The 23,825-nt window shown below is 65.8% G+C and overlaps 2 protein-coding genes across 5 annotated transcripts; one reads left to right on the top strand and one right to left on the bottom strand.

Annotated features, from left to right (window-relative positions):
- Positions 1 to 1,941: 1,941 nt before the first annotated feature.
- Positions 1,942 to 16,292, top strand: APC2 (APC regulator of WNT signaling pathway 2). 2 transcript variants are annotated; one of them, XM_057432637.1, is made up of 15 exons: positions 1,942 to 1,992; positions 4,922 to 5,080; positions 5,197 to 5,287; positions 5,361 to 5,529; positions 5,613 to 5,721; positions 5,808 to 5,921; positions 6,221 to 6,298; positions 8,043 to 8,123; positions 8,210 to 8,594; positions 8,734 to 8,829; positions 8,927 to 9,066; positions 9,150 to 9,227; positions 9,945 to 10,061; positions 10,141 to 10,355; positions 10,434 to 16,292. In XM_057432637.1, the coding sequence occupies exons 2-15, from the start codon at positions 4,940 to 4,942 to the stop codon at positions 15,874 to 15,876; spliced, it is 7,257 nt and encodes a 2,418-aa protein (XP_057288620.1). In that variant the 5' UTR covers positions 1,942 to 1,992; positions 4,922 to 4,939; the 3' UTR covers positions 15,877 to 16,292. The 2 variants fall into 2 exon arrangements, with proteins under 2 accessions (XP_057288620.1, XP_057288624.1); XM_057432641.1 differs by lacking the exon at positions 8,043 to 8,123.
- Positions 16,293 to 18,918: 2,626 nt separating this feature from the next.
- Positions 18,919 to 23,716, bottom strand: REEP6 (receptor accessory protein 6). Of its 3 annotated transcripts, XM_057432652.1 has the most exons (6): positions 23,586 to 23,716; positions 21,486 to 21,579; positions 21,101 to 21,239; positions 20,616 to 20,784; positions 20,319 to 20,386; positions 20,128 to 20,151 (listed from the first exon to the last, which is right to left on the bottom strand). In XM_057432652.1, exons 1-6 carry the CDS (start codon positions 23,698 to 23,700, stop codon positions 20,143 to 20,145), a joined length of 594 nt encoding a protein of 197 aa, XP_057288635.1. In that variant the 5' UTR covers positions 23,701 to 23,716; the 3' UTR covers positions 20,128 to 20,142. The 3 variants fall into 3 exon arrangements, with proteins under 3 accessions (XP_057288655.1, XP_057288646.1, XP_057288635.1); XM_057432672.1 differs by lacking the exons at positions 20,128 to 20,151; positions 20,319 to 20,386 and adding an exon at positions 18,919 to 19,081; XM_057432663.1 differs by lacking the exons at positions 20,128 to 20,151; positions 20,319 to 20,386 and adding an exon at positions 19,831 to 19,922.
- Between the last annotated feature and the right edge of the window lie 109 nt (positions 23,717 to 23,825).

Consider the following 23,825-nt stretch of genomic DNA (forward strand, 5'->3'; position numbering starts at 1 on the left):
ATGTGGGATTCCAGAGGGTTTTGGTGTCTGCTCGGAGCAGGTGGGTGAACTGCTGGTTCCTCGCTCAGGCTGAGGGGGGTGGATAGGTTTTCCTTTATGGCCCCAAGGAGAAGCTGCTCTTCAGGACGATGTGGATGGCCCCGGCTGGCTCTGGAGCCACCCCAAGGTGCAGGGTAGCTATGGCGGCTGCCAGGGGTGTGGCAATGGCCCCAGCTCCGAGGAGCCATTCCAAGGGGTTCTCTGCAGGAGCCACTGGTGTGGAGGATCCTTTTTGTCACTGCCCCACTGCTCCCAGCACGCTAGTCCTGCAGTTTGCCACCATGGCCCTGCCCTGGCACATCTCTGGTGTTGTGGTGGTGGTTGTTGTGTTGGGAGAAAGCTGGGCTGGGAAAACCTCACGATGCTGCAGGTGACCGTGGCCAGAGATAGTCACAAACACACTGATGGCCTCATCCAGTGTTACCAGCACCTGAGGGCCAGGTCTTTGCCCCACAGGGGCTCGGTGCTGGTCTGGGGTGTGATCCCATCTGCCCAGGCTGCTACGGGCGGGGTGATACTGGGGACTTTGGGGTGGTCCCTGCTGTGGACACTGAGGGGTCTCTTGGGACCCTTTGGGTCTTTGAAACACCCTCCAGACCTTTCCTCCTGCCTGGGGATGCTGAGGCCGTTTGTCCTTCAGGCAAGATCTGTCACCAGGCTCCAGGTCCCTTTTGTTCAGGTGCTGTGACCTTGATGGTCCTCGTCCAGCTCCTGCTGATGGGGGGGGACGGGGACAAGGCCGTGTTTGGCCCCTCAGCCCAGCTCCCCTGCCCGCAGGCAGCCCCAGCCCGGGCCGCGCTGGCCTGGAGGTGGGTGACGGTGTCCTCGGCGTGAGCGGAGCATCCATGGGGGGGGCCCTGGTGTGTGGCGCAGGTCACGGCCGCAGGCAGGGGGGGCAGGATCAGGCCGTGGGGGGGGAGAACGGCCCCGGTTGGGTCCAGCCGGGCCCTGCCCGAGGGGGGCTGATGGCTGCGGGGACAGCGCTGGGGGGGGCAAACCCCGGCGGTTGGGGGGGGCTGGAGCCCCGCACGGTCCCGGTTCCCCCCGCACGGTCCCAACCGGGGGGGGGGGGGGGGGGGGGGAGGGGCTCCGGCTGCCGCCCTCTAACGGCGGAAAATCCCGACCGGGAGCGACGGGGGGGGTTGGGGGGGGGGGGCGGGGGCGGGATGCGGCTGCTCGGATGCGGCCTCGCCCAGCTCCGCATCGCCGCCGCCGCCGCCGGGGATGAGGTAACGGCAGCACCTGCCCCGCACCTCCCGCACCCTCCGGGGGTCCCGGCGGCTCCGGCCGCTGCAGCCCCCGGCGAGGCGGGGATGGGGGAGCGCTGCGCGGGGGGACCCCTGGTTGGGGGGGGGTCGGAGGGGCTGGATGAGGCCGGGGGGGGGGTCTGATCTGCATCACCCCCCCCCCCGATGTGCAGGGTGCCCCCGGCCCTGGCTGCGCCGATCTCCCGTTGCGGCGGGCGCGGCTCCATCCCGGGCACATCGGGGAGGTGGGGGGGGGGCTGTCGGCAGGTTTAGCCCCCGCGTCCCGCATCCCCGGCTGCGGGGACAAAGGCTGGGCAATGCCGGGGCCCCGCCCGGAGCCCCCGGGTGCGGGGGGCAGCAGAGACCGTCCCCATCCCCATCTTCATCCCCATCCCCATCCCCACCCCGCGGGCAGGGCGAGGAGGGCAGCAGGGCCCGCGGCTGGGGGGTGCCCGCTTCTCCCCCCCGGCCCGATGCGGGCTCGGATCCCCGCGGAGCCCCCCCCCACCCCCGCCATGCTCCTCGCTCCCCCCATAGCGGGGCCGGGCCGGGAGCTCGGGGCTGAGCCCCGGACCTGAAGCCCCAAACCTGCCCCTCAGAGATCCCGGTCTCTGAATCCCACCCAGGGCAGGGGGATCCCGCGGGTCCCAGTGCCGTGCCCCCGGGGAAGGAGGTGTCCCCAGTCCCCCCTGGATGCCGCTGTGAGGTAGGTGCTGCCCTGGGCACGGGCTGGCAACGTCCCTGCCCTCCGGCTCCCGTGCCCGTTCCCGCACCAGTGCCATGGGCTGGGCTGTGGGGCTGGCCCTGCATGGGGGTGTCTCTGCTTTGGGGGTGCAGGGACCCCAGCACTCGCCCCACCGGGACCCTGCCAGGGCTCCACATTTGCCCAAAGGCTGTGATGTGCTTGTGCATGCCTCTGCATGCATGTGCATGTAGCAGACGTGTGTGTGTGCGCATGTGTGTGGGAACAGCCGCTGTGTGCGGGTGTGGGTGCTGCAGGGGGTCGGATGCTGCATGTGGGGAGGGAGCAGGTCCCATGTGCCAGCATCCCTGCGTGTGCCCCACTATGTGCATGTGCTGCCCGGGAGCCGTGCCATGGGGCTGTGTGTGCGGGGCTGGCCTGGCGCTCCCTGGGGGCAGTTTGCTGTGGTCGGGGGTCCCCGGGGCCGGGTCGATCAGCGGGAGCTGGTGACAACACAAGTGTTTGTTTAACGTCCCTGGGGGGGGCTCCGGGAGCCGCAGCCGGATGGGGGCTCAGATGTGGCTTCTGTCAGAGGTGGCTGCGCTCAGCTGGTGCTGCGCTGCTGGGGCTCGACCGTGGTCCCCGTCCCCATCCCCAGTCCTGCTGCGGGGCTGGTGCGGAGAGCACGGGGTACAGGGGGTGGGGGGCACCCCCGGCCCTGCCCTGGGGCAGTGTGCTGCAGGAGGCTGCGGCAGTGGGTTGGACAGCGCAGAGGAGGGGGCCAGGGCAGCACAGGGGGTGGTGGGAGCCGTGGGCAGCGCATTGTGCTGGGTACCGCAGATGCTGCTTTGCACTCACTGATCTGCTGCAGCATCCGCCCTGCGGGGACCTTGCCGGATGAATCCCGGCCCTGCTGGTGGCCTTGGCCGGTCCAGGGGTGCCCTGAGCGGAGAGGGGCACTGCTGGGTGTTGGAGGAGCAGGGTCCCAGTGCAGTCACTCACACGGGGTGTGCCCATGGGCCCGCACCACCCGAGCCCCCGGGAGCCTGTGGGGCCGCTCTGGGTCCTATGGGGCAGGGACGGTCACGGTGCCGGAGGCTGAGCTCCGGGAGCAGCGCGGCAGCCCCGGCCCCTGCCCTCCCCGCTGTGTCTGAGGCGCTTCGCGAACGCCGGTGCCGCGCCGGCCCCTCCCCGCAGGCTGCAGATCCCGGCGTGGCTGCGGCTGTGGCGGATCCGGGCCCAGGGCTCAGGCACCGCTCATCTCCCCCCCAGACCCCCGGCAGGGGCAGGAGCTGGGGCAAGGCCGCTGGTGGGGGGTGCCCCATCCCTGCAGCAGCACCCCCCGGAGCTGGGAGGACCTCACAGGCCGGCCACCGCCCCACGGAGGGTCTGCGGTGGCCCCCAGGCTCCTCCAGCAGCATCTCACCCCCTGCAAACAGAGCTGAGAGGTTTGTGGTGCTGGGGGGGAGGAAAGGGGGGAGCTGTTCCCCTGCATCCTCCCAATGCTGTGCCCTCAGTGCTGACCCCCCCCTCCCGGCCCCGTATCTGGTGGGTGCTCTGGAAGGGCCATGGACCCTCCTTCTCTGCCCCATCGCTGTCGCCATAGCAATGGGAGGCTCTGCTCAGCCTGCATCCCGCATCCCTAATCCTGCATCCCTGCATCATCCTGCATCCCTCACCCATCCTCCCGCAGCCGGTATCCTCCTTCCTGCATCCCTCATTGTTCATCCTGCAGCCTGTGTCTTGATTGTTTTGATCCCACATCCCTCATCCCATAGCCCCCTGTCCTTCTGCCACCTCCCACAGCCTTGTTCCCCCAACCCCCCCGTCTGCACCCAACCCCCCCGGGGGTTATTTCATTTCGGGGGGGGGGGGGGGGGGGGCAGCTATTTGGGGAGGGGAATTTGCACTGTGGGGTCTTTGTCTCCCTCTGGAAGCGTGGCTGGCCCTGGCGCAGCGTGGTCAGAGCCAGGCAGCGGGGAGGGGGGGGTACACCCAAGCTGGAGCAGGATGGGGGCCCCCCATGTGTTGTGGGGTGAAGGGATGGGGAGCAATGTGGAGCGGGGGCCGGGATGGTTCCTGGGGTGGGAAGGACACGGGTGGGAGTTTGGGATGGTGCTGATCCCATCCCTGCCTGGTGCTGGAGCCCCCCCAAAGGGATCCCAGGGCGTTCGCGGCAGACATTGGCGGTCCCAGGGATCGATCTGTGCCGCTGCCCCAGGCAGCTGCGGGGGGGTGGACGGGGGCACGGGCCCGATCCTGCCCCAGCGCTGGGGGTCACGGGGAGGGATGAGCTGGGCGTGCAATGGGGGACCCGCTGTGCACCCCCCCACCTACCCCCCCGCTTGCACACACACACACACACACACCCCCCACGGACGAAGGCATCTCGGGGCTGTCGAGCCGGACCCGCTGGGGTGGTGACGAACGGTCCCCATCCCCGCACCCCCCATGGCCCTTGTGTGCCCCCCCCTCCAGTCCGGTGCGGGGGGGCAGCCGTGGGCACTGCGCAAGGAGGAGGTTTGGGGGGGAGCCCGGGTTGGCTGCAGTGGGACAAGGTGGGGGGGGGGCAGGCATGGAGGGGGCAGAGAGGGCTGGGGGTGCTGCGGGGGGGGGGGGGGCCCGGACTGGTTCCGCTGCGGGAGGGCGCGGAGCGGGAGATGGTTCAGGGAAGACAAAAGGGAGACAAAGGGGGACGGGAGCGGGGAGCTGCGGAGCTGGAAATCGGGCAGGGACTGGCAGGGGGCTGCCTGCGGGCGGAGTGAGGGGCCGGGCACCCCCGCTCCCCCCCCCCGCCCCCGTGCTGGGGCTGTCCCTTTGGGAGGCTCCGAGCCAGGGGAGCCCGCACCGGCTCTTGCCAGGGCAGCGTTGTGCGGGCGGGAGGGCTCCCCCCCCCCCTCGGGCTCTGTGAGGTGCCGGGGGGGTGCTGCCAACGTTGCTCCTTCCCCCGCAGGAGCTGGAGGCGCTGAAGATGTCCGGCTCCATCGCCTCGTACGATCAATTGGTGCGGCAAGTGGAGGCGCTGAAGAAGGAGAACAGCCACCTCCGGCGGGAGCTGGAGGACAACTCCAACCACCTCTCCAAGCTGGAGAATGAGACCTCGGACATGAAGGTGAGGACAAGCCCCGGGAGGGCGGACACGGACCCCTTGCAGGGAAGGGCACACGGGACGGGAGGGATGCTCCCTCCACGGTGCCCACCGCCCCAATGGCTCTGTCCCTGGTGTAGGAGGTCCTGAAGCACCTCCAGGGCAAGCTGGAGCAGGAGGCGCGGGTCATGGTGTCCTCGGGACAAACGGAGGTCCTGGACCAGCTGAAAGGTGCGTGCCCAGGCTGGGGTGGGGGTGTCTCAGCCAGGCCCCCCCCCCTTTACGCTGCTGCCCCTGTCCCCAGCCCTGCAGATGGACATCACCAGCCTCTACAACCTCAAGTTCCCTCCGGAGGTGCCTGGAAGCGGGCGCAGCGTCGAGGACAACCCATTGCCAGCCGCACCGCAGCGGGAGAGCAGCGGGGACCTGGGCAGAGCCACCTTCCGGATGCTGGAGGAGCTCGACCGGGAGAGGTGAGGGCCGGGATGGGGGGAGATGCAGGGGGCCGGGATGGGGCTGAGGGCTGCACTGACAGGGCTGCCCCCCCCTTCCCCAGGTGCTTCCTGCTGGGTGAGATTGAGAAGGAGGAGAAGGAGAAGGTCTGGTACTACACCCAGCTGCAGAGCCTGGCCACGCGCCTGGAGGAGCTGCCCCACGTGGAGACGGTGAGCAGGGGGTCCCGACACCCCCGGGGGCACAGGCAGGACCCTGCGTCCCCCTCACGCCACCCCCTATCTTTGCCCCTCCCCAGTTCTCCATGCAGATGGATCTCATCCGGCAGCAGCTGGAGTTCGAGGCTCAGCACATCCGCTCGCTGATGGAGGAGCGCTTCGGGACGGCGGACGAGATGGTGCAGCGGGCACAGGTCAGGGCGGGCAGGATCTGTCCCTTCTCCTCCTCACACCTCCTGTGCTGTGCCCGGGGTGCTCCAGCTGCCCCATCCCAACAGCCTCAGCCCTGGGCACCCTCACGCTCAGCACCAAAGTCTGTGCACCCTCGCACCCAGCTCTTTGCATCCACACGCAGCTCCTTGCAGCCTTGCACCAGCTCCATGCACACTGACACAAGCTCTGTGCACCCCAACACCCACCCTTGTGCACCCATTACACCCTCATCCCTGGCTGGGGGGGTCCCAGCCCTCACTGACCCCCTCTCTTCCCCCAGATCCGGGCATCCCGGCTGGAACAGATCGACAAAGAGCTCATGGAGGCACAGGACAAGGTGCAGCAGCCGGAGCCGCAGGTAATGGGACGGGGCTGAGCCCGGCCGGGGCCTGTCCCGGTGCCCATGGGATGCTGGAGCCGGGGCCGGGCTCCGCTTCCAACCCCATTATCCCAACCGTCCCCGCCGGCGCCAGGGCTTTGTGTGGCTGCCGGCACCGAGGAACGGGCAGTTGCCATGGAGACCAGAAGTAGGCCATGGCGCAGCGGGCGGTGCGGAGGCTCCCGCAGCATCTGCCGGATGGTGCCCACCACCGCCGCAGCCACCGTCACTTGCTCCTCCGTGATCCCACAGCCGCTCTGTCACCCCCAGCCCCTCCATCACCCATGGCCCTTCCATCACCCCCAGCCCCTCCATCACCATGGCCCCTCCATCACCCCCAGCCCCTCCATCACCCCATGGACCCTCTGTCACCCCCAGGCCCTCCATCACCCATGACCCTCCATCACCCCCCAGCCCCTCCATCACCCCCAGCCCCTCCATCACCCATGGCCCCTCCATCACCCCCAGCCCCTCCATCACCCATGGCCCTTCCATCACCTCCAGCCCCTCCATCACCCCATGGACCCTCTGTCACCCCCAGGCCCTCCATCACCCATGACCCTCCATCACCCCCAGCCCCTCCATCACCATGGCCCCTCCATCACCCCCAGCCCCTCCATCACCCATGGCCCTTTCATCACCCCCAGCCCCTCCATCACCCGTGGTCCCTCCATCACCCATGACCCTCCATCACCCCCAGCCCCTCCATCACCCCCAGCCCCTCCATCACCCATGGCCCCTCCATCACCCCCAGCCCCTCCATCACCCCTGGCCCTTCCATCACCTCCAGCCCCTCCATCACCCCATGGACCCTCTGTCACCCCCAGGCCCTCCATCACCCATGACCCTCCATCACCCCCCAGCCCCTCCATCACCCCCAGCCCCTCCATCACCCCCAGCCCCTCCATCACCCATGGCCCTTCCATCACCCCCAGCCCCTCCATCACCCCCAGCCCCTCCATCACCCATGGCCCCTCCATCACCCCCAGCCCCTCCATCACCCATGACCCTCCATCACCCCCAGCCCCTCCATCACCCGTGGTCCCTCCATCACCCATGACCCTCCATCACCCCCAGCCCCTCCATCACCCGTGGTCCCTCCATCACCCATGGCCCCTCCATCACCTCCAGCCCCTCCATCACCCCCAGCCCCTCCATCACCCGTGGTCCCTCCATCACCCATGACCCTCCATCACCCCCAGCCCCTCCATCACCCATGGCCCCTCCATCACCCTATGGCCCCTCCATCACCCATGGCCCCTCCATCACCCATGGCCCTTCCATCACCCCATGGCCCCTCCATCACCCATGGCCCCTCCATCACCCATGGCCCTTCCATCACCCCATGGCCCCTCCATCACCCATGGTCCCTCCATCACCCATGGCCCCTTCATCACCCACAGCCCTGCACACCCCAGCTAGTCCCACTTCCCTTGCAGCCCCTCCATTCCCATGCAAGCTCTGTGGGCTTGCCCCAGCAGTCCTCACTGTCCCCCCGCATCGCTTCACCCACGCTTTTCCTTTAGTGAGCCTGCTGCTCTGGCAGCCCCCTCCCAATCAGCCCTGATTCCAGCTTAAAATACAGCCTTGGCACTGATGAAAGCAACTGGGAAACGCTGCTATTTAATGGCACCCGTGGGTTGCTGAAAAGCAGGGAGGGACTGGGCACGGGGGGCAAGGGCAGCGCGTTGCAACCCACCCCCATCTGCCCCCTTCTCTGCAGCTCTGTGGGAAGGTGCCGGGCACGGAGGGTGATGGCAGCCTGGACCCCCCGACCCACCCCGAGGAGGGGGGCAGCAGCAAGGTGAGGGGCACCCGCACCAGAGCCTGGCTGGGGTGGGCTGGGGCTGGGGGGGAGGCAGCCGTGTGTAACCCTGACCCCCCCCGCAGGTGGAGGTGGTGTTCTGGCTCCTGTCCATGCTGGCCACGCGGGACAAGGACGACATGTCCCGCACGCTGCTGGCCATGTCCAGCTCGCAGGAGAGCTGCCTGGCCATGCGCAAGTCGGGCTGCCTGCCCCTGCTCATCCAGATCCTGCACGACTCGGACGGCGAGCCGGGCCCCCCCGAGAGCCCCCCCGGCACCAAGGATGCCCGCATGCGTGCCAATGCGGCCCTCCACAACATCGTCTTCTCCCAGCCTGACGAGGGCCAGGCCAAGAAGGAGATGCGAGTGCTGCACGTGCTGGAGCAGATCCGCTCCTACTCGGAGACCTGCTGGGACTGGCTGCAGATGCAGAGCAGGGATGGGGGCAGAGGCCTTGAGAATGGCACAGGTATGGGGCGAGGAGGGATGCCAATATGCTCACGGACACACGCGCATGGTGGCGCATGTGGCTGCGAGCATCCGAGCGTGCCGGAGGCGGCGGTGATGGAGGAGACCCCCAAGGCTGCACCTTCTCTTTCTCCCTGCAGCACCAGTGCCCATCGAGCCCCAGATCTGCCAGGCCACCTGCGCCATCATGAAGCTCTCCTTCGACGAGGAGTACCGGCGGGCCATGAATGAGCTGGGTGAGATGGGGTGGGTGCCAGGAGAGGGCTCCATCCCTTCTGTACCCTCCTCCCTGGTGCTTGAGTAACACCCCCCCCCCCCCATCCTGTCCTGCAGGAGGGCTGCAGGCGGTGGCTGAGCTGCTGCAAGTGGACTACGAGATGCACAAGATGACAAACGACCCTCTCAACCTGGCGCTGCGGCGCTACGCGGGGATGGCCCTCACCAACCTCACCTTTGGCGACGTGGTCAACAAGGTTGGGGGGGGGTCTGGGAGAGTGGGGGTTTGCAGGGCTGGGGTGGGCACAGCATCACATCAACAACCTCATCCCCCCTGCAGGCAACGCTGTGCTCCCGCCGGGGCTGCATGGAAGCCATCGTGGCTCAGCTGGGCTCTGATAGCGAGGAGCTGCATCAGGTGGGTGCTGGGTTCCTGGGCGCTCACAGCCCAGAAATGAACCAAATCCAGGGCTGCATCAAAGGGAGCGTGAGCAGCAGGGTAAAGGAGGGGATCCTGTCCCTCTGCTCTGCTCTCATGAGACCCCCACTTGCAGCACTGTGTGCGGTGCTGGTGTCCTCAGCATAAGGACACGGAACTGGTGGAGCGAGTCCAGAGGAGGCCATGAGGATGCTTAGGGGTTGGAGCAGCTCCTGTATGGAGCCAGGCTGAGAACATTGGGGCTGTTCAGGCTGGAGAAGAGAAGCTGCGTGGAGACCTCAGGGCAGCTTCCAGTGTCTGAAGGGGGCTACAAGGATGCTGGAGAGGGGCTCTGCATCAGGGACTGCAGTGACAGGACAAGGGGTGATGGGTTCAGACTGGAACAGGGGAAGCTCAGGTTAGGTCTTAGGCAGAAGCTCTTCCCTGTGAGGGTGCTGAGGCGCTGGCACAGGGTGCCCAGAGAAGTGGTGAATGCTCCATCCCTGGCAGTGCTCAGGGCCAGGTTGGACAGAGCTTTGGGTGCCATGGTTTAGTGTGAGGTGTCCCTGCCCATGGCAGGGGGTTGGAGCTGGATGATCTTGAGGTCCTTTCCAACCCAAACCATTCTATGACTATGGCGGTGTTTGGGCTCCCCTGGGTGGGGGGGACAGGCAGGGGACAGTCCCTTTGCCCACCTCCCTCACTTTGCCTTCCCAGGTGGTCTCCAGCATCCTGAGGAACCTCTCGTGGCGGGCTGACATCAACAGCAAGAAGGTGCTGCGGGAGGTGGGCAGCGTGACCGGGCTGATGCGGTGCGCGCTGCATGCGGGCAAGGTGAGCACCGGAGCGGGCAGGGGCGGGCACCGGGGTGGCTGGACCGGGGCTGATGGAGCCGTGTCCCATCCTGCGTCAGGAATCTACTCTGAAGAGCGTCCTGAGCGCGCTGTGGAACCTGTCGGCGCACAGCACGGAGAACAAAGCTGCCATCTGCGGGGTGGACGGGGCCCTGGGCTTCCTGGTGAGCACCCTCACGTACAAGTGCCAGAGCAATTCGCTGGCCATCATCGAGAGCGGTGGCGGCATCCTCAGGAACGTCTCCAGCCTCATCGCCACGCGGGAGGACTACAGGTGAGGCTGGGGTGGTGGCATGGGGTGGAGCATGGGGGACCCGATGTCCTGATGGCCGGGGGTCCCCCTGTCTCGCAGGCAGGTGCTCCGGGACCACAACTGCCTGCAGACGCTGCTGCAGCACCTGCGCTCGCACAGCCTCACCATCGTCAGCAACGCTTGCGGCACGCTCTGGAACCTGTCTGCCCGCAGCCCCCGCGACCAGGAGCTGCTGTGGGACCTGGGAGCAGTCAGCATGCTGCGCAACCTCATCCACTCCAAGCACAAGATGATCGCCATGGGCAGCGCAGCCGCTCTGCGCAACCTCCTCACCAACCGGCCCCCCAAATACAAGGACACGGCTGTGGTGTCGCCGGGCTCCTGCATGCCCTCGCTCTACATGCGCAAGCAGAAGGCGCTGGAGGCTGAGCTGGATGCCAAACACTTGGCTGAGACCTTTGACACCATGGAGAAGCAGAGCCTGAAAAGCCAGAGCGTGAAGAAGCCGACGCGGCACGTGGAGAGCTTGGTGAAGGACTACGCCTCCGACTCCGGCTGCTTCGACGATGACGAGGTGCCCAACATCTCCACCGGCGTGGAGACCGCCAGCGCTTCCGTGCTCTCCATGTTCCTCAACTCCTCCTTCCTGCAGGGGCAGGCGCTGCCCCGGGTGCTGGCACAGAGGCGATGCCCGGAGCCGGAGAAGGACGGCAGCAGCAAACCAGCCGAGCCCAAGAAGCTGCCGCTGCCGGAGGATGACGTCTCACTGGCTGCCGAGAAGCTGGCCAACAAGATCTCCAGCACGGTGGCCAAGATCGACAAGCTGGTGGAGGACATCTCCACCATGCACACGTCCTCAGACGACAGCTTCAGCCTCAGCTCGGAGGACCACTGCCTGGAGTGGCAGTATGGCCCCGAGGAGGTGCACGAGGCGCGTGCCCAGTCCTGCTCGCCCTGCCGCCTCTCGGATGCCGGCGGCTTCACCAAGCGGGAGGGTCTGAGCCGGGCACACACGCTGCTGCGGCTGAAGACCGCCTACACCAGCCTGTCCAACGACAGCCTCAACAGCGGCAGCACCAGCGATGGCTACTGCACCAAGGAGCACATGAAGCCCTGCACCAGGGCCTCCTTCCTCGACTACCGGGAGGAGCTGCAGCGGTACCAGAAGCGGCCAAGCCGGCTTGACCTCAAGAGCATCCTGAGCAGCAAGCCGGAGCGGGCTGAACCCCCCACGCTCAAGGGCAGAGACCCGGCCGAGCCAGACAAGCCAGAGCAGCGAGACCTTCCTGAACGGGCCAAGAAGACGGTGACCTTCCCCAGCCCAAAGGCACTGGAGAAAGAGGCTGAGTGGAAGAAGGAGGCGGGCAGCAAGCTATCCCCGGACTCCCAGGTCCGCACCATCAAACTCTCCCCATCCTACCAGCACATCCCCCTGCTTGAGAGCCTGGCGAAGACTGGCATGGCCACCGGCACCAGCCACCACTCCTCCCTCCTGGGCAGAAAGCAAGCCTGGCTTCCCCCCACGCTGCTGCAGACAGCAGAGACCTTGAGCAAGATCCCGGAGAAGCTGCCTGCCCACCCACCGGCCACAGCGGAGCAGGAGTCAGTGCAGAAGTACTCAGTGGAGGACACCCCAATCTGCTTCTCAAGGTGCAGCTCCCTCTCCTCCCTCTCCTCAGCAGATAATGTGCTCGATGGGCAGAGCCACAGTGAGAATGAATTGGACAGTGACTCCTCCCTGGAGATCCTGGAGATGGAGGAAGAGGATGCAGAAGGAGAGGATGGGAGGCAGGAGAAGGAGAAGGCAGTAGATACGGGTCTAGCCATGCCGGTGGGGATGTCCCAGCCCATCAGCATCCCCTTCCCAAAGCGTGACAAGGTCTTCCTGCGGGAGTCATCCCCGTCGCACCAGGAGGACCTCACGCCCTCGAGCTCCTCAGAGAACTACATCCAGGAGACCCCACTGGTGATGAGCCGCTGCAGCTCCGTCAGCTCCCTGGGCAGCTTCGAGAGCCCCTCCATCGCCAGCTCCATCCAGAGCGACCCTTGCAGTGAGATGATCAGTGGCACCATCAGCCCCAGCGAGCTGCCCGACAGCCCCGGGCAGACCATGCCACCCAGCCGCAGCAAGACGCCCCTCTTCGAGCTGGGCTGCCAGCCGGAGAAGGAGACCAGTCAGTTCAACATCCAGTGGGAGAACAACGTCAAGAAGTTCATGGAGATCACGGATTTCAAGGAACGCTTCCAGCTGCCCCAGGACCTGGACTCCATGGTCTACTTCACAGTGGAGAAACCCAACGAGAACTTCTCCTGCGCGTCCAGCCTGAGCGCGCTGCCCCTGCACGAGCACTACGTGCAGAAGGATGTGGAGCTCAAGCTGATGCCCACCTTCCCGGAGAAGAACAGCCTGAATTTTGTGGCTCATGAGAAGAGGGAGGAGCGCCGGGAGGAGCGGTACCTGGAGGGCCGGCGGCGAGCTGACCGTGCTGAGCCCCCCGACGACGACGACATCGAGATCCTGAAGGAGTGCATCAGCTCCGCCATGCCCTCCCGCTTCCGCAAAGTGAAGACCTCCCTGCTGTCCGGCCAGGTCCTGCACCCCCAGACAAAGAAGCCGGTGCACGTCCCTGTCTACATGCTGGTGCCGGCCCACACGCACCCCGGCATCCCCAAGCACCTGCGTGCCACTGCCCGCGACCTCTTCAAGGACGATGACTCCTTCACTGACTCTGCTGATGGGACCCCCGTCAACTTCTCCAGCGCTGCCTCGCTGAGCGATGAGACCCTGCGCTACCCGGCCGCCGAGGAGGCCGAGCCCCGCCGCGGCCCAGGCACAGGGAACCCGGTTCTGCCCGATGGGCACCGCGAGGCTGGCACCATCCCGGCCAGGAGAGCCGCCTCCGGCAGCTCAGCGCCCGCCCGGCTGAGCTCAGCCCGCAAGGGGAAAGCAGGATCGAGCTGCGGCCAAGGTGGGGATGGGAAGAAGGGCCAGCCCCCTGCGAAGGGTGGACCCAACCTGGAGCTGGAGGTGGGGAGGACCAGTGGTCCCCCTGGGAGGAAGGATGCTCCCCAGGAGGACGGGGTGGCCTTCCAGTCGCTGTGCCACACCACACCGACCGAGGAAGCTGTCTACTGCTTCTATGAGCAGGACTCGGACGAGCCGCCCGAGGCAGGCAAGGGGGTGTCCAGCAGCAGAGCCCAGCCCGGCCAAGTGCCCAGGAAGGAGAACTGGGGCAGCTCTGGCCCCCGGAGGGAGCCTGAGCCCCGTCCCAGCCCGCGGCCAGTGAAGATGAAGCCACAGAACAACCTCATTGCTGATGAGACACCGCCGTGCTATTCCCTCAGCTCCTCCATGAGCTCACTGAGCGATGCCAACCTCTCCGACAGCGAGGAGCGGGGCCAGCCCTGTGGCAAAGCCGCTTGGTTGCGGTCAGCTGCAGCAGCAGGGCAGGCTCAGGGGGGCTCCCCCAGCTCCCCCAGCCTCAACTCAGAGGATGATTTGCTGCAGAAGTGCATCGGCTCAGCCATGCCCAAGCACCGGCGGCCCTCAGCTCGCCGGAGGATGGCAGAGCGCAAGCAGAAGCCAGCGGGTGCCAGTGGGAGGGAGCGGAAAGCAGAGGGGAGGCATTGCCCCACCGAGGATGTCGGCTCCGACCGGGGCTCAGACCTGGACAGTGTGGAGTGGCAAGCCATCCAGGAGGGTGCCAACTCCATAGTCACCTGGCTGCACCAGGCTGCTGCCTCCCTGTCGCGGGAGCCTTCCTCCGAGTCTGACTCCATCCTCTCCTTTATGTCGGGGCTCTCGGTTGGGTCCACCCTGCAGCTCTCCTTGGGCAGGCAGGAGAAGAAGCGCGCTGGCAGCGTGGCCAGCCGGGATGCAGCGAGGAGGGAGCACAGCAAGAGCCGCCCAGAGAGAAAGGATGTGCCCGGTGCCCGTTCTGCCGGACGTGGAAGTGCCAGGGCAGAGCGGAGCCCAGCTCCCACCAAGCCGGTACCGAACCTGCCCGTGGTCTTCCGCGGCAGGACCGTCATCTACATGCCCAGCCTGGCCAAGGACACCCCCAGCCCGAGGGCCACCCCTAAGAAAAGCCCTGCAGCGAAGCCCGAGGCGCCGCCAGCGAAGAACCTCTCCCTGAGCCAGCAGCGCTCTCGGAGCCTGCACCGCCTGGGCAAGCCCCCCGAAACCGGGGACCTGGCGCTGCCCAAGAGGAGCACAACGCCGCCCGCCCGCATTGGCAAGGGCCCCCCTTCCTCGGGCTCCTCTCGCACCTCCACCCCGTCCCAACATGCCCCCAAGAAGCTGCCGTCGCCCTCCCAGCACACCAAGCAGGGTCCTGCAGCCACGGGCAAGGCGGGCAGCTCCTCCTCCCCACCCGGCCCCCCGGCTAAAGCCCCGGCTCCCAAGCCCTCGGCTCCCAAGCCGTCCAAGACGCAGAAGTCACCCGTCCGCATCCCCTTCATGCAGAAGCCCAGCAGGAAGGCGCTGCCGGGCCGGGGGGCGATGCCGGTGCTGGAGGAGCAGGTTGACGGTGGAAAGGCGCGGGGCAGCAGAGCGGCGGGGCCGGCGGGGGGCCGGCTCAACCTGGTGCGGATGTCGTCCACCCGTTCCAGCGGCAGCGACTCGGACCGCTCCGGCTTCCTGCGCCAGCTCACCTTCATCAAGGAGTCCTCCAGCCTGCTGCTGCGGCACCGCGCCGAGCTCTCCCCAGCGCAGCCCCGCGCTGCCTCCCCGCAGCGCAGCCGGGACACGCTCCCGGCCGTCTTCCTCTGCTCCTCCCGCTGTGACGAGCTCAAGGCAGCCAAGCCGGCGGCCTCCAGCCCACGGCCCCTCGTGCCCAGAGCCCAGCTCGGCAGCAAAGTCCCCACCGGGGTAAAGCCACCGCGGAGGACCAGCTCCGAGAGCCCGTCCCGCCTGCCGGTGAAGACCAGCATCCCTGCGCCCGAGCCCTTCAAGAGGTACTCGTCCTCGCCCAACATCAGCGTGGCGCGGAGGACGGGCAGCCCTTCCTCCGTCCTCTCGGCCCGTTCCGAGGCTTCAGCGCGGCAGCGGCGGCAGCCTGAGGCAGCACCCGGTGAGCAGCCAGCGAAGCCGCCGGTGGTGGTGATGAAGGGCACGTGGCGGAGGATTCGGGACGAGGACATCCCGCACATCCTCAAGAGCACGCTGCCCTCCTCGGCCCTGCCGCTGGCGGGGGCTGGCGAGGAGGAGCGCCCCAGCAGCCCCAGCCCCAGGAAGACCAGTGATGCCGTGGTGCAGACTGAGGACTTCTCCACCACCAAGACCAACTCCAGCACCTCTCCCACCCTGGAGACCCGTGAGGGCCCCCCGCGCACCCGTGCCACCTGCGATGGCGAAGCTCTGGTCCCACCCAAGGCCACGCTGCCCATCTCCTTCAGCCATGAGGCACCCGCCGGTACCTTCCCCACCAGCCGACATGGCTCCCCAAGCAAAGCTGCCCGCGTTACCCCCTTCAACTACGTCCCCAGCCCCATGGCGGTGACAGCGGTGGCTGACAAGGGGGTGGAGAAAATCCAAGCTTGAGCAGCTCCAGCATGGGTCCCATGACACCCTGTCCCATGGGAGCCGGCCAGAACTGTGCTGGGGTGGGGACACAGCAGCATGGGATGCTTGGGAACCAGAAGCCACCCCAATCCGCTGCCTGCCCTGTCTGGGGTCTTGCTGTACCAGAGCATTGCAGTTCTCGGTGCTGAGGACCAAGCAGAGCCAGGGGGACCTGCTGGGTGCTGGGATGGGGCTGATGCTCAACCCAGGGTGAGCCTCAGTGGCCACCTCCTCCCACTGTTGGACACCCTGGGACAAGCTGAGGGAGAAGCCATGCCCTCATCCTGCTCACCTGCCTTGGGCAGAGGCTGAACCAGGACCTGAGCCGGCACACCAGGAGGGTGGCACACCGTGCTTCTGCTTGTATCGCCACCAATACCCTGCTCTGCCAGCAATCAGCTCATTTATTACCCGGTGGGGAGGGAACACGTGGCTGGAGAGGCTTCACGGGGGAAGAGCTCATGGCTGTGGGGAGATGGGGGCCAGAGCCCCCCTGTTGGTGCTGCTGGAGGGTCCTAAATAAGGGCCGTGGCTGATTGCTAATGGGTAACTTGCAGCCATAGTGCTTGCACTTGTTCACAGCAGTGTTGGATGGAAGAGGCACAGGAGGAGCCAGGAAGGGGCTTGCTGGTGGATAATGGGGTCTTGATGGGCTCGTCCCTGGAGGCTGCTTGCAGGGTTTCTTGCAGGCTGGGAGCTGCCCTGGAAGGGGAAGCGGTGCTGAACTGGTGCCAGGGTGCCCAACCCCTAGGGAAGGGTCCAGGGCCCCTCACCCCCATCTGCAGCCCCCCCCAGTCCCATCCCAGCCTGCAGCCAGAGTGTCCCCATGCACGTGGACACGAGTCCATCCGGGAGTGGATCATGCCCATGAGCATGGGAGCTCCCAGCCCCAAAGCATCAGGGACCCCTCGCTCCTGCTGTCAGCCTCATGTGCTGAGACTGGGAGATGCAGGAAGCACCTTGACCCCAGGGAGTGGATGGGATGGGGCTGAGCTGCTGGTGAGCACACCACCCACCCTGGGTGCTCTCTATAGCTTGTTGCCTGCTGTGGATGACCTATGGCATCCCCACATAGCAGTGCCATGGGGGGCAGACACAGGACTATGGGGACATGTGCGGAGGACATGGGGATCACCCAAGAGCCATGGGGGACGTAGTGAGGGGCTCTTGGGACTTGCGCAGGGGTTGCGGGGACACGCAGTGGGGCCACAGGGATATGCACTGAGCCCAGGGAGACACCAGGGCTGTGGGGACACCCATGGGCTCCCTGGGGATGTGCAGACCCCAGTGCTGGCTGGAGACCTCTGTTCCAGCAGTGGCTGGGAGGCTGCAGCCAGTGGGACCCAGGGCTGGCACTGAAGGAAAGGAGACAAAGTCCCCTGGGGCACTCCTGAGTGCCATAACCGAGCATCGGATGTGCTGGGAGGACCAGCATCGCCCCATGTACTCGGCAGCAGCCCCAAGTTCAAGCCCCACCACCCAGCCCCACTCTTGCCCACCTCTGCTCCACACGTGCGTGTTGACTTCAGCCCTCTGCGGACAATCCCACCAGGTTCTGCGGCAGCCTGCTCCCTCCTTCGCTGTATGTATGTACTAAGGATGTTATCTTACTGGGACTCTGGACAGTATTAACAATTAAAAGCCAACCTGTGTAAATAGGAAGGGCTGGTCTGTCTGTCCCACACACTTGGGCTGGGGAGAAGCGCAGCCTCCCCCCAGCGTTTTCTGGATCCATTTCTTGTGCAGGGTGGTAACGGGACACAGACTCCTGCTAAGGCAGACAGCCACCCTGTGGGGTGTTATGGTGACTTTACCCCCCAGCCACCAAGTGAAACAGGGCAGGCAGGAAGTCACATCTTCAGTCCTTGGAGAAGGGTTTTTAATGAGATTTATGACAATCCCTGTTCCCACCACCTTTACTATCAGTACAGGACAACCCTGCTTCTACCACCACCGCTGCAGGGCCATCAGCTCCCAAACAGGCTGCAAAACAGCCCTCAGTCACCCGTGGTCCTTCACCTCTTCTCTTTGGAGGACAGGGCTCGCCGGGCTCTTTGTGCTGCCAAGCAGGATGTTCTCAGGCTGTTCACAAGCCTGTCAAAGAAGAACTCGTTCTGGTACTCGAGCTCAGTGAGGTGCTGCAGGAAGGGGGGCACCTCGGCTTTCTTCACACCCACACACACGGGGATCACTTTGGTCCCGTGGCACTGAATGATGTGACACAGGTTCCACTGGGAAACCCGCTGGCACCACGGGTCCCCCAGGGACTTGGCAGACAGGAGGAGGATGGCCACCCGGCTGGCCTCGATGACCTTCGTGGCAGTCAGGATGACAGGCTTCCCAGCCACGTGGTCCTGGTGCTCTGCATAGCCCCGAAAACCTTCTTTCTTCAAGCACTCCGAGATGCGGGAGGCGATGTGGTCATCTTCAGGGCAGTACCAGAGGGAAAAGTCATAGGTGAAGCCACAGCACAAGGGCGCAGAGGACGTGCCACCCTCTGGGGACGAGGGCATCGAGCTCATGGGCAGCAGGGACAACGCAAGGTCCGAGCCTTTCCTCCTGCACCAGGAACCGGCAGGGGCAGTAGCGGGGCAAAGGGGGGCAAAGCTCCGGCCCTTTGTGCACAGCGAGGCCAGATCCTCCCGTAAACTAAATTCCCTTCTCCCCTATTAGGTAGACAGCAACTGCGAGGATGCGACGTGCCGAGGCCTAGGGCGATGCTGCAGCAGCGGGAGCAGCAGCTCCTCAGAGCGCTTTCTGCCTCATGTCGGCAATGCCGCGCTCCAGCGCCGCGCCCGCCCGCTGCAGCTCCTGGCGCTGCTCCCGCAGCCGCTCCCGGGACTCCTCCAGCCACTGGTGCATCTCCACGTAGGAGCGGCTCTGCCGGTACAGCCGCTCCCTCTCCTCCGCAGCGGGGCCTGATGGGGGCAGAGCGGGGATGCTCAGCAGCGGTCCGCGAGTCCCGTCCCGGTCCCGGTCCCGTCCCGTCGCTGTCTCGCCCCCGGGCTCACCTGGGCACAGGCCGTGCTCTCGCTGAGGCTCCGCGGGGAGCAGGAAGACGGGGTCTGCCGGGTGGGTGCCCCGCACGTCGGCCAGGATCTGCTCCACCGTGGGGGGCTCAGGCCGGGTGGGCAGCACCCGCTTGGCCTTAGCGCTCATCCCGAGGCCGCTTCATGCGCGGGGGCTGGTGTCGGGGGGGGGCGGGATGAGCGGACAGACAGACAGACACACCCCCCCCCCCCCCGTGGTGCGCTGGGGACGGACACACAGACTGCCCCCCTCGACCGGCAGAGCCCCCGCACAGACACACAGACCCCTCCGGACAGATCGACTTCCTCCCCTCCCCAAGGCACACAGACCCCCTCGGTGCCTCGTCGTTGGACAGACGGACAGACAGACCGGCCTCCCCCCCCCCTGCCCCGGGACGGGCAGACACCGCCTTGCCCCCAGAACGGAGGGACACGGACACGAACACGGACACGGACACACGGACACACGGACACGGACACACGGACACACACGGACACGGGGACACGGGGACACGGACACACGGACACGGACACAGGGACACGGACACGGGGACACGGACGGACGGGGACACGGACACGGACACACGGACACGGACACGGACACACGGACACGGACACGGACACGGACACGGACACGGACACGGACACGGACACGGACACGGACACGGACACGGACACGGACCCCTCCGCCGCTCGCTCCCCGCCGCGGCCGGCCCCCTCACCCTCCTCCCGGCCACCGTAGCGCCACCGCCCGCGCCCTCATCCCACCACGCCCCCTGAGTGACGTCACACTCCCGCGCAGTCCCCGCCTTGGCTCTTAAAGGGGCCGCGGCACCGCCCGCAGGGAGCACAGGGTAGAGGCGGCTCGGGGGCCCCGGGGACCCCCGGCGGTTTATTGAGGTGGGGGGCAACAGCCGTGGGGCTCGGGGCTCGGTCGGGGTCGTGGTGCCTCTCATTGCCTCTTCTCCGCTGCCAGGGTCAGGGCTGCTCCGGAGGCTGCCGGGGACACAGGCACGGTGTCAGGGCCACCAACCGGTGCCCCGGGACGAGCCCACCCCGGACACGCGGTGCCACCCCATTCCCTCCCGCTCCTGCCCTCGCCGGGGTTGGGGGGTTGAATGGGAGCCCCAGGTTGTCACCAGCACGGTGGGGCCAAGCAAGGTACACGCGGTTTGGGGGCGCTGGCTACGGAGAAGCAGGAGGGAAAGCGCCTGCTCTACACGAGCTGAGGGAGAAGGGGACGGCTGTGTCAGCCACACCACAGCCTGGCAGCGCTGGAGCTCTCGCCAACACCACCGTGGCTGCAGCCGTTCCGCCAAGGGGCTGGGAGGGCTGGCACAGAGCGGCCCCTACTCCCTGCAGCGGCAGCGGGACCTGCGGCTCTTTACATACAGACAAAGTGAGCTGTGGAGCCACCTCGGCCGTCAGCCGGGCTCTGCTGCTGATCAGAGTCTGCAGGACTGGACCATGAGGCACGGAGAGAAGAGAGAGAATTACAGCGAGGGGAGAGCTCAACCCCTGCTCGGCTCCTGCCGCCACGGGAGGACAGGGCTGCGAGCCCAGCATCATAGAGAGGGCTGCTTGCCAGCCATGCAGACAAGAGCTGCTACCATCCCAGAGGAGCTGGGCCGTGCTCTGGGGGGGAATCGCCTGCCCCAGACACGGAGCAGGGTGACCAACCCCTGTTACCTTCTCTGGTGACACTGGAGGCTGCGTCCAGGGCTTTGGTGCTGAGGTTGCCCAGCACACTGTCCACGGTGCGGTGATGCCTGAGGAACCAGGGCCGGATGATGTTCTGGTAGAGCACCTGCGACCCGTTCCAGGGCACGGGGGCCATGCACCACAGCAAGAACAGGCACTGCGGGGAGGAGAGATGCTCTAGAGCTGGATGATGGCAGGGCAAGGGCTGAGCAAGGCAGCCCCCAAGGATGGCAGCAGTGGCAGGCCAGCAGCTGAGCTGCTCCAGTTCCCCCCAGGCAGCCCAAAGGCAGTTGCTCAATGGAGGTGCCAGGACCTCAGCTGGCTGCAGAGAGCTCTGTGCTGGACTGCAGCCCCACTGTGGCCCCACCACAGCCTCCACCACTGTCCTGCCAACAGGACAGAGCCCACCACGCTTGGTTCCTCCAAGTTTAGCCCTTGGGTGAGAGGACTCTGGCCCCAGCAGCCCCCGGTACCTTCCCAGCATAGTAGAAGGGGAACCAGTAGAGGAAGATGTCAGAGAAGAACTCAGCTACACTGAAGACGCCATACACCACCCAGTACGTCAGCCACGTGGTGTCATCCTCCTTGCTGGAGCTCTCGATGGCTTTGATGCTGTGACAGGAGATGGGAAGGGCATTGCTGCTGCAGTCCTGCTGCCGGGGTGGGCACTTCCTTCCCAAATCCTCTGAACCCTGGAGCAGACCTGCCTATTGGATGCTGCTGCCCCAAGCTGGGCTCGTGCCAGTTCCCAGCATGTTCAGGAAGGTCTCAAGAGCTTCCCAGCTGTAAACGCCTGTTCATTTATCAGGGAGACCCTCAGCTAAGGGCAGGGGAAGCTCTCCAGACCCTGGGACTTACGAGACGTATGCAGGGTAGGCGAAGCCAATGAGGTTGCAGAGCAGTGAAGCGCCGTAGCCAAACACGAGGTACAGCCCCAGGAACGCCGCAGAGCCTGCCAGGGCACAGAGAGGGTGGTCATGTAACTGGCAGTGCCAGGATGGCGAGAGGAGACCCCAGCTCTGTCTGCAGAGCAGGTTTCTCATCCCAGGAGTGAGAAGAGGTGAATGCGGGACCCTCCTGTTGGGAATAACAATCACTCCCAGTTAATTCCAGTATCACCCTCTCCCTCAAGGGAGCCACAACCCGGAACCTGTCACTGCCTGTCCCCTCCCTGGCCTGGAAGGGACTTTACCACAACAAACTCGCAGCACCTTCAACCCATCACCAGCGTGGACCCGAGCCAAGGCCGCGGAGCCATCAGGAGCAGAGACTTTAACACACAACTACAGTCCAAAGTCAAAGCACAGAGCTGCCCCACCACGTGCCAGGGCTCAAACCACTTGGCATTTTGTAGGAGCTGTTCAACTGGTCAGGGACAAGCCTTGATGATGGGAGCCAAGTGCCCAGGAGCAGCCTTGCTGCCAGAGCCTGCGTCTCCTGCTCCCTGTACGCATCTCCTGCACGTGTTTGTGCTGAGCAGCCACTGTTCGTTGAGGATTCAGTCCCTGAGGAGCAGCAACCGAATCCCACTTCCCTGTGATTAAATTCAATTATCAAAGTTAAATGTAAGCCAAGGCTTGGGTCATTTGGAGCCTGCCCAGCACCCAGACCCTTGCCGAAGGCAGCCGGTGGATGGGGGGAGCTGGGGCAAGAAGCCCGAAATCATGGTGCTGTGAAGAGCTCCTGTTCACTGAGACCCTGAATGGTCAGAGAGCACTAAAGCAGCCTGAGTCGAAGGCACTGTCACAGCCCAGCAGTGTCTCCCCTACCCTATGTACAAATTCCTCTGCCAAAGTAAGCACCTTGCCCCAAAGCAGGCAGGAAAGCCTGGACTTAACCTCTCTGTGCTGTGACTTAGAGGAAAGCCCTTGCTCGGGCTTGCAGGATGGGTTATCCTCGCTCTGCTCACCGCAGCATTTCTGTGCCTTGCTCTGGCCCCTGCTGTGGAGTGGCTGCGGCTCTGGGCATGAATGGTGCTTTGGGTCTTCCCCAGGAGACAGGTAGGAGCAATGTATGTGGCTTTTGGAAGCACTCACAAACCTCCCTTCAAGGAAAACCAACAGGAAGGTTCGGGCAGCGCTGGGTTTCAATCCCCCCAGGAGCCTTAGAAGGGGTTTCACGGGCTAAATTAGCCCCCACATACGTTTATATGAAAGCAAAAAACCAAGTGAAAGGCTTTGCTTACAAAGAAGAGCTGCTGAGTGGGGCAGCTGGATTTGTCCCATGGTTCCTGCCGCAGCAAGGAGGGTGAGGGAAGGGAACACTATCCTCCTCCTCCGGGATCATTTTCACCCAGCCAAAGCCACTGCAGGGCTGACCTGGCTGTGCTGCTCAGATGTCAGGCGAGATGGGCTCCAGACTGCAGCCCATGGGCGCTACTGGGTTCCAAATGGGTTCAAACACAAATTAGGAATCGCTACGGGGGGGAAGGAGAAATCCAGTATTCTGAGTTTAGCAGCAGCTTCTCCTTTCCAGGACAGGGACCGAGAACAAGGGACCATCACTCTGGGGGAAGCGGTGCCTCTGCTCTTCCCCTACCCCTAGAAGCCCATCGCATCCAAGCGCAACCAAAGGCACTGCTGGGCTCAGAAGATGCGGGTCCGCCCCGCATTGCACCCAGACACAACCTGCCCACGGCAGCACGCGGTCCATGGACCCCTTTCCCCCTCGGCGCAGGAACACGAGCAGGTAAAGGGCCGGGGAACCGCACCAGGAGGCAGAAGGGCACAGGGGGTTCCGAAGGCAAAGACGGACACGGGCACCCCCGGCCCCCTCCCAGCCCCTGTCCTTTGCCCCCCGTCCCCCCCCACCCCGGAGTCCAGAGGCGCGGTGAGGGGCGCGCCAGGAAGGAGGAGGGACCCTCGGAGACCCGGCAGGAACAGAGCGGGCAGCGCCGGAGCGGAGCCGGGGGGAGCGGGGACGGGACGGGACGGGACGGGACGGGGATCGCGGTCGCACCTGTAGCCAGGTAGAGCCGCCGGACGCCGGTGCGGGCCTCCAGGCGGCCCAGGAGGTCACCGAGCGGCCCGGGCCCATCGAGGAAGCGCTGCAGGCGCTGCGGCACCGTGCCCATGGCGGCTGCGGCGGCTCCGGTCTCGACCGTCCCGTCCCGTCCCCCCCCGCCGGGGCTGGCCCGAGGCCGCGGCGACGGCGGCAGACGGGGCGGGGCGGCGCTGTCGCCATGACAACCCCTGCGGC

This window comes from Pezoporus wallicus, unplaced genomic scaffold (assembly GCF_028554395.1).
Source record: "Pezoporus wallicus isolate ANWC-B61680 ecotype Strahan unplaced genomic scaffold, APGP_CSIRO_Pwel_v1 contig_10287, whole genome shotgun sequence".
NCBI lineage: Eukaryota > Metazoa > Chordata > Aves > Psittaciformes > Psittacidae > Pezoporus > Pezoporus wallicus.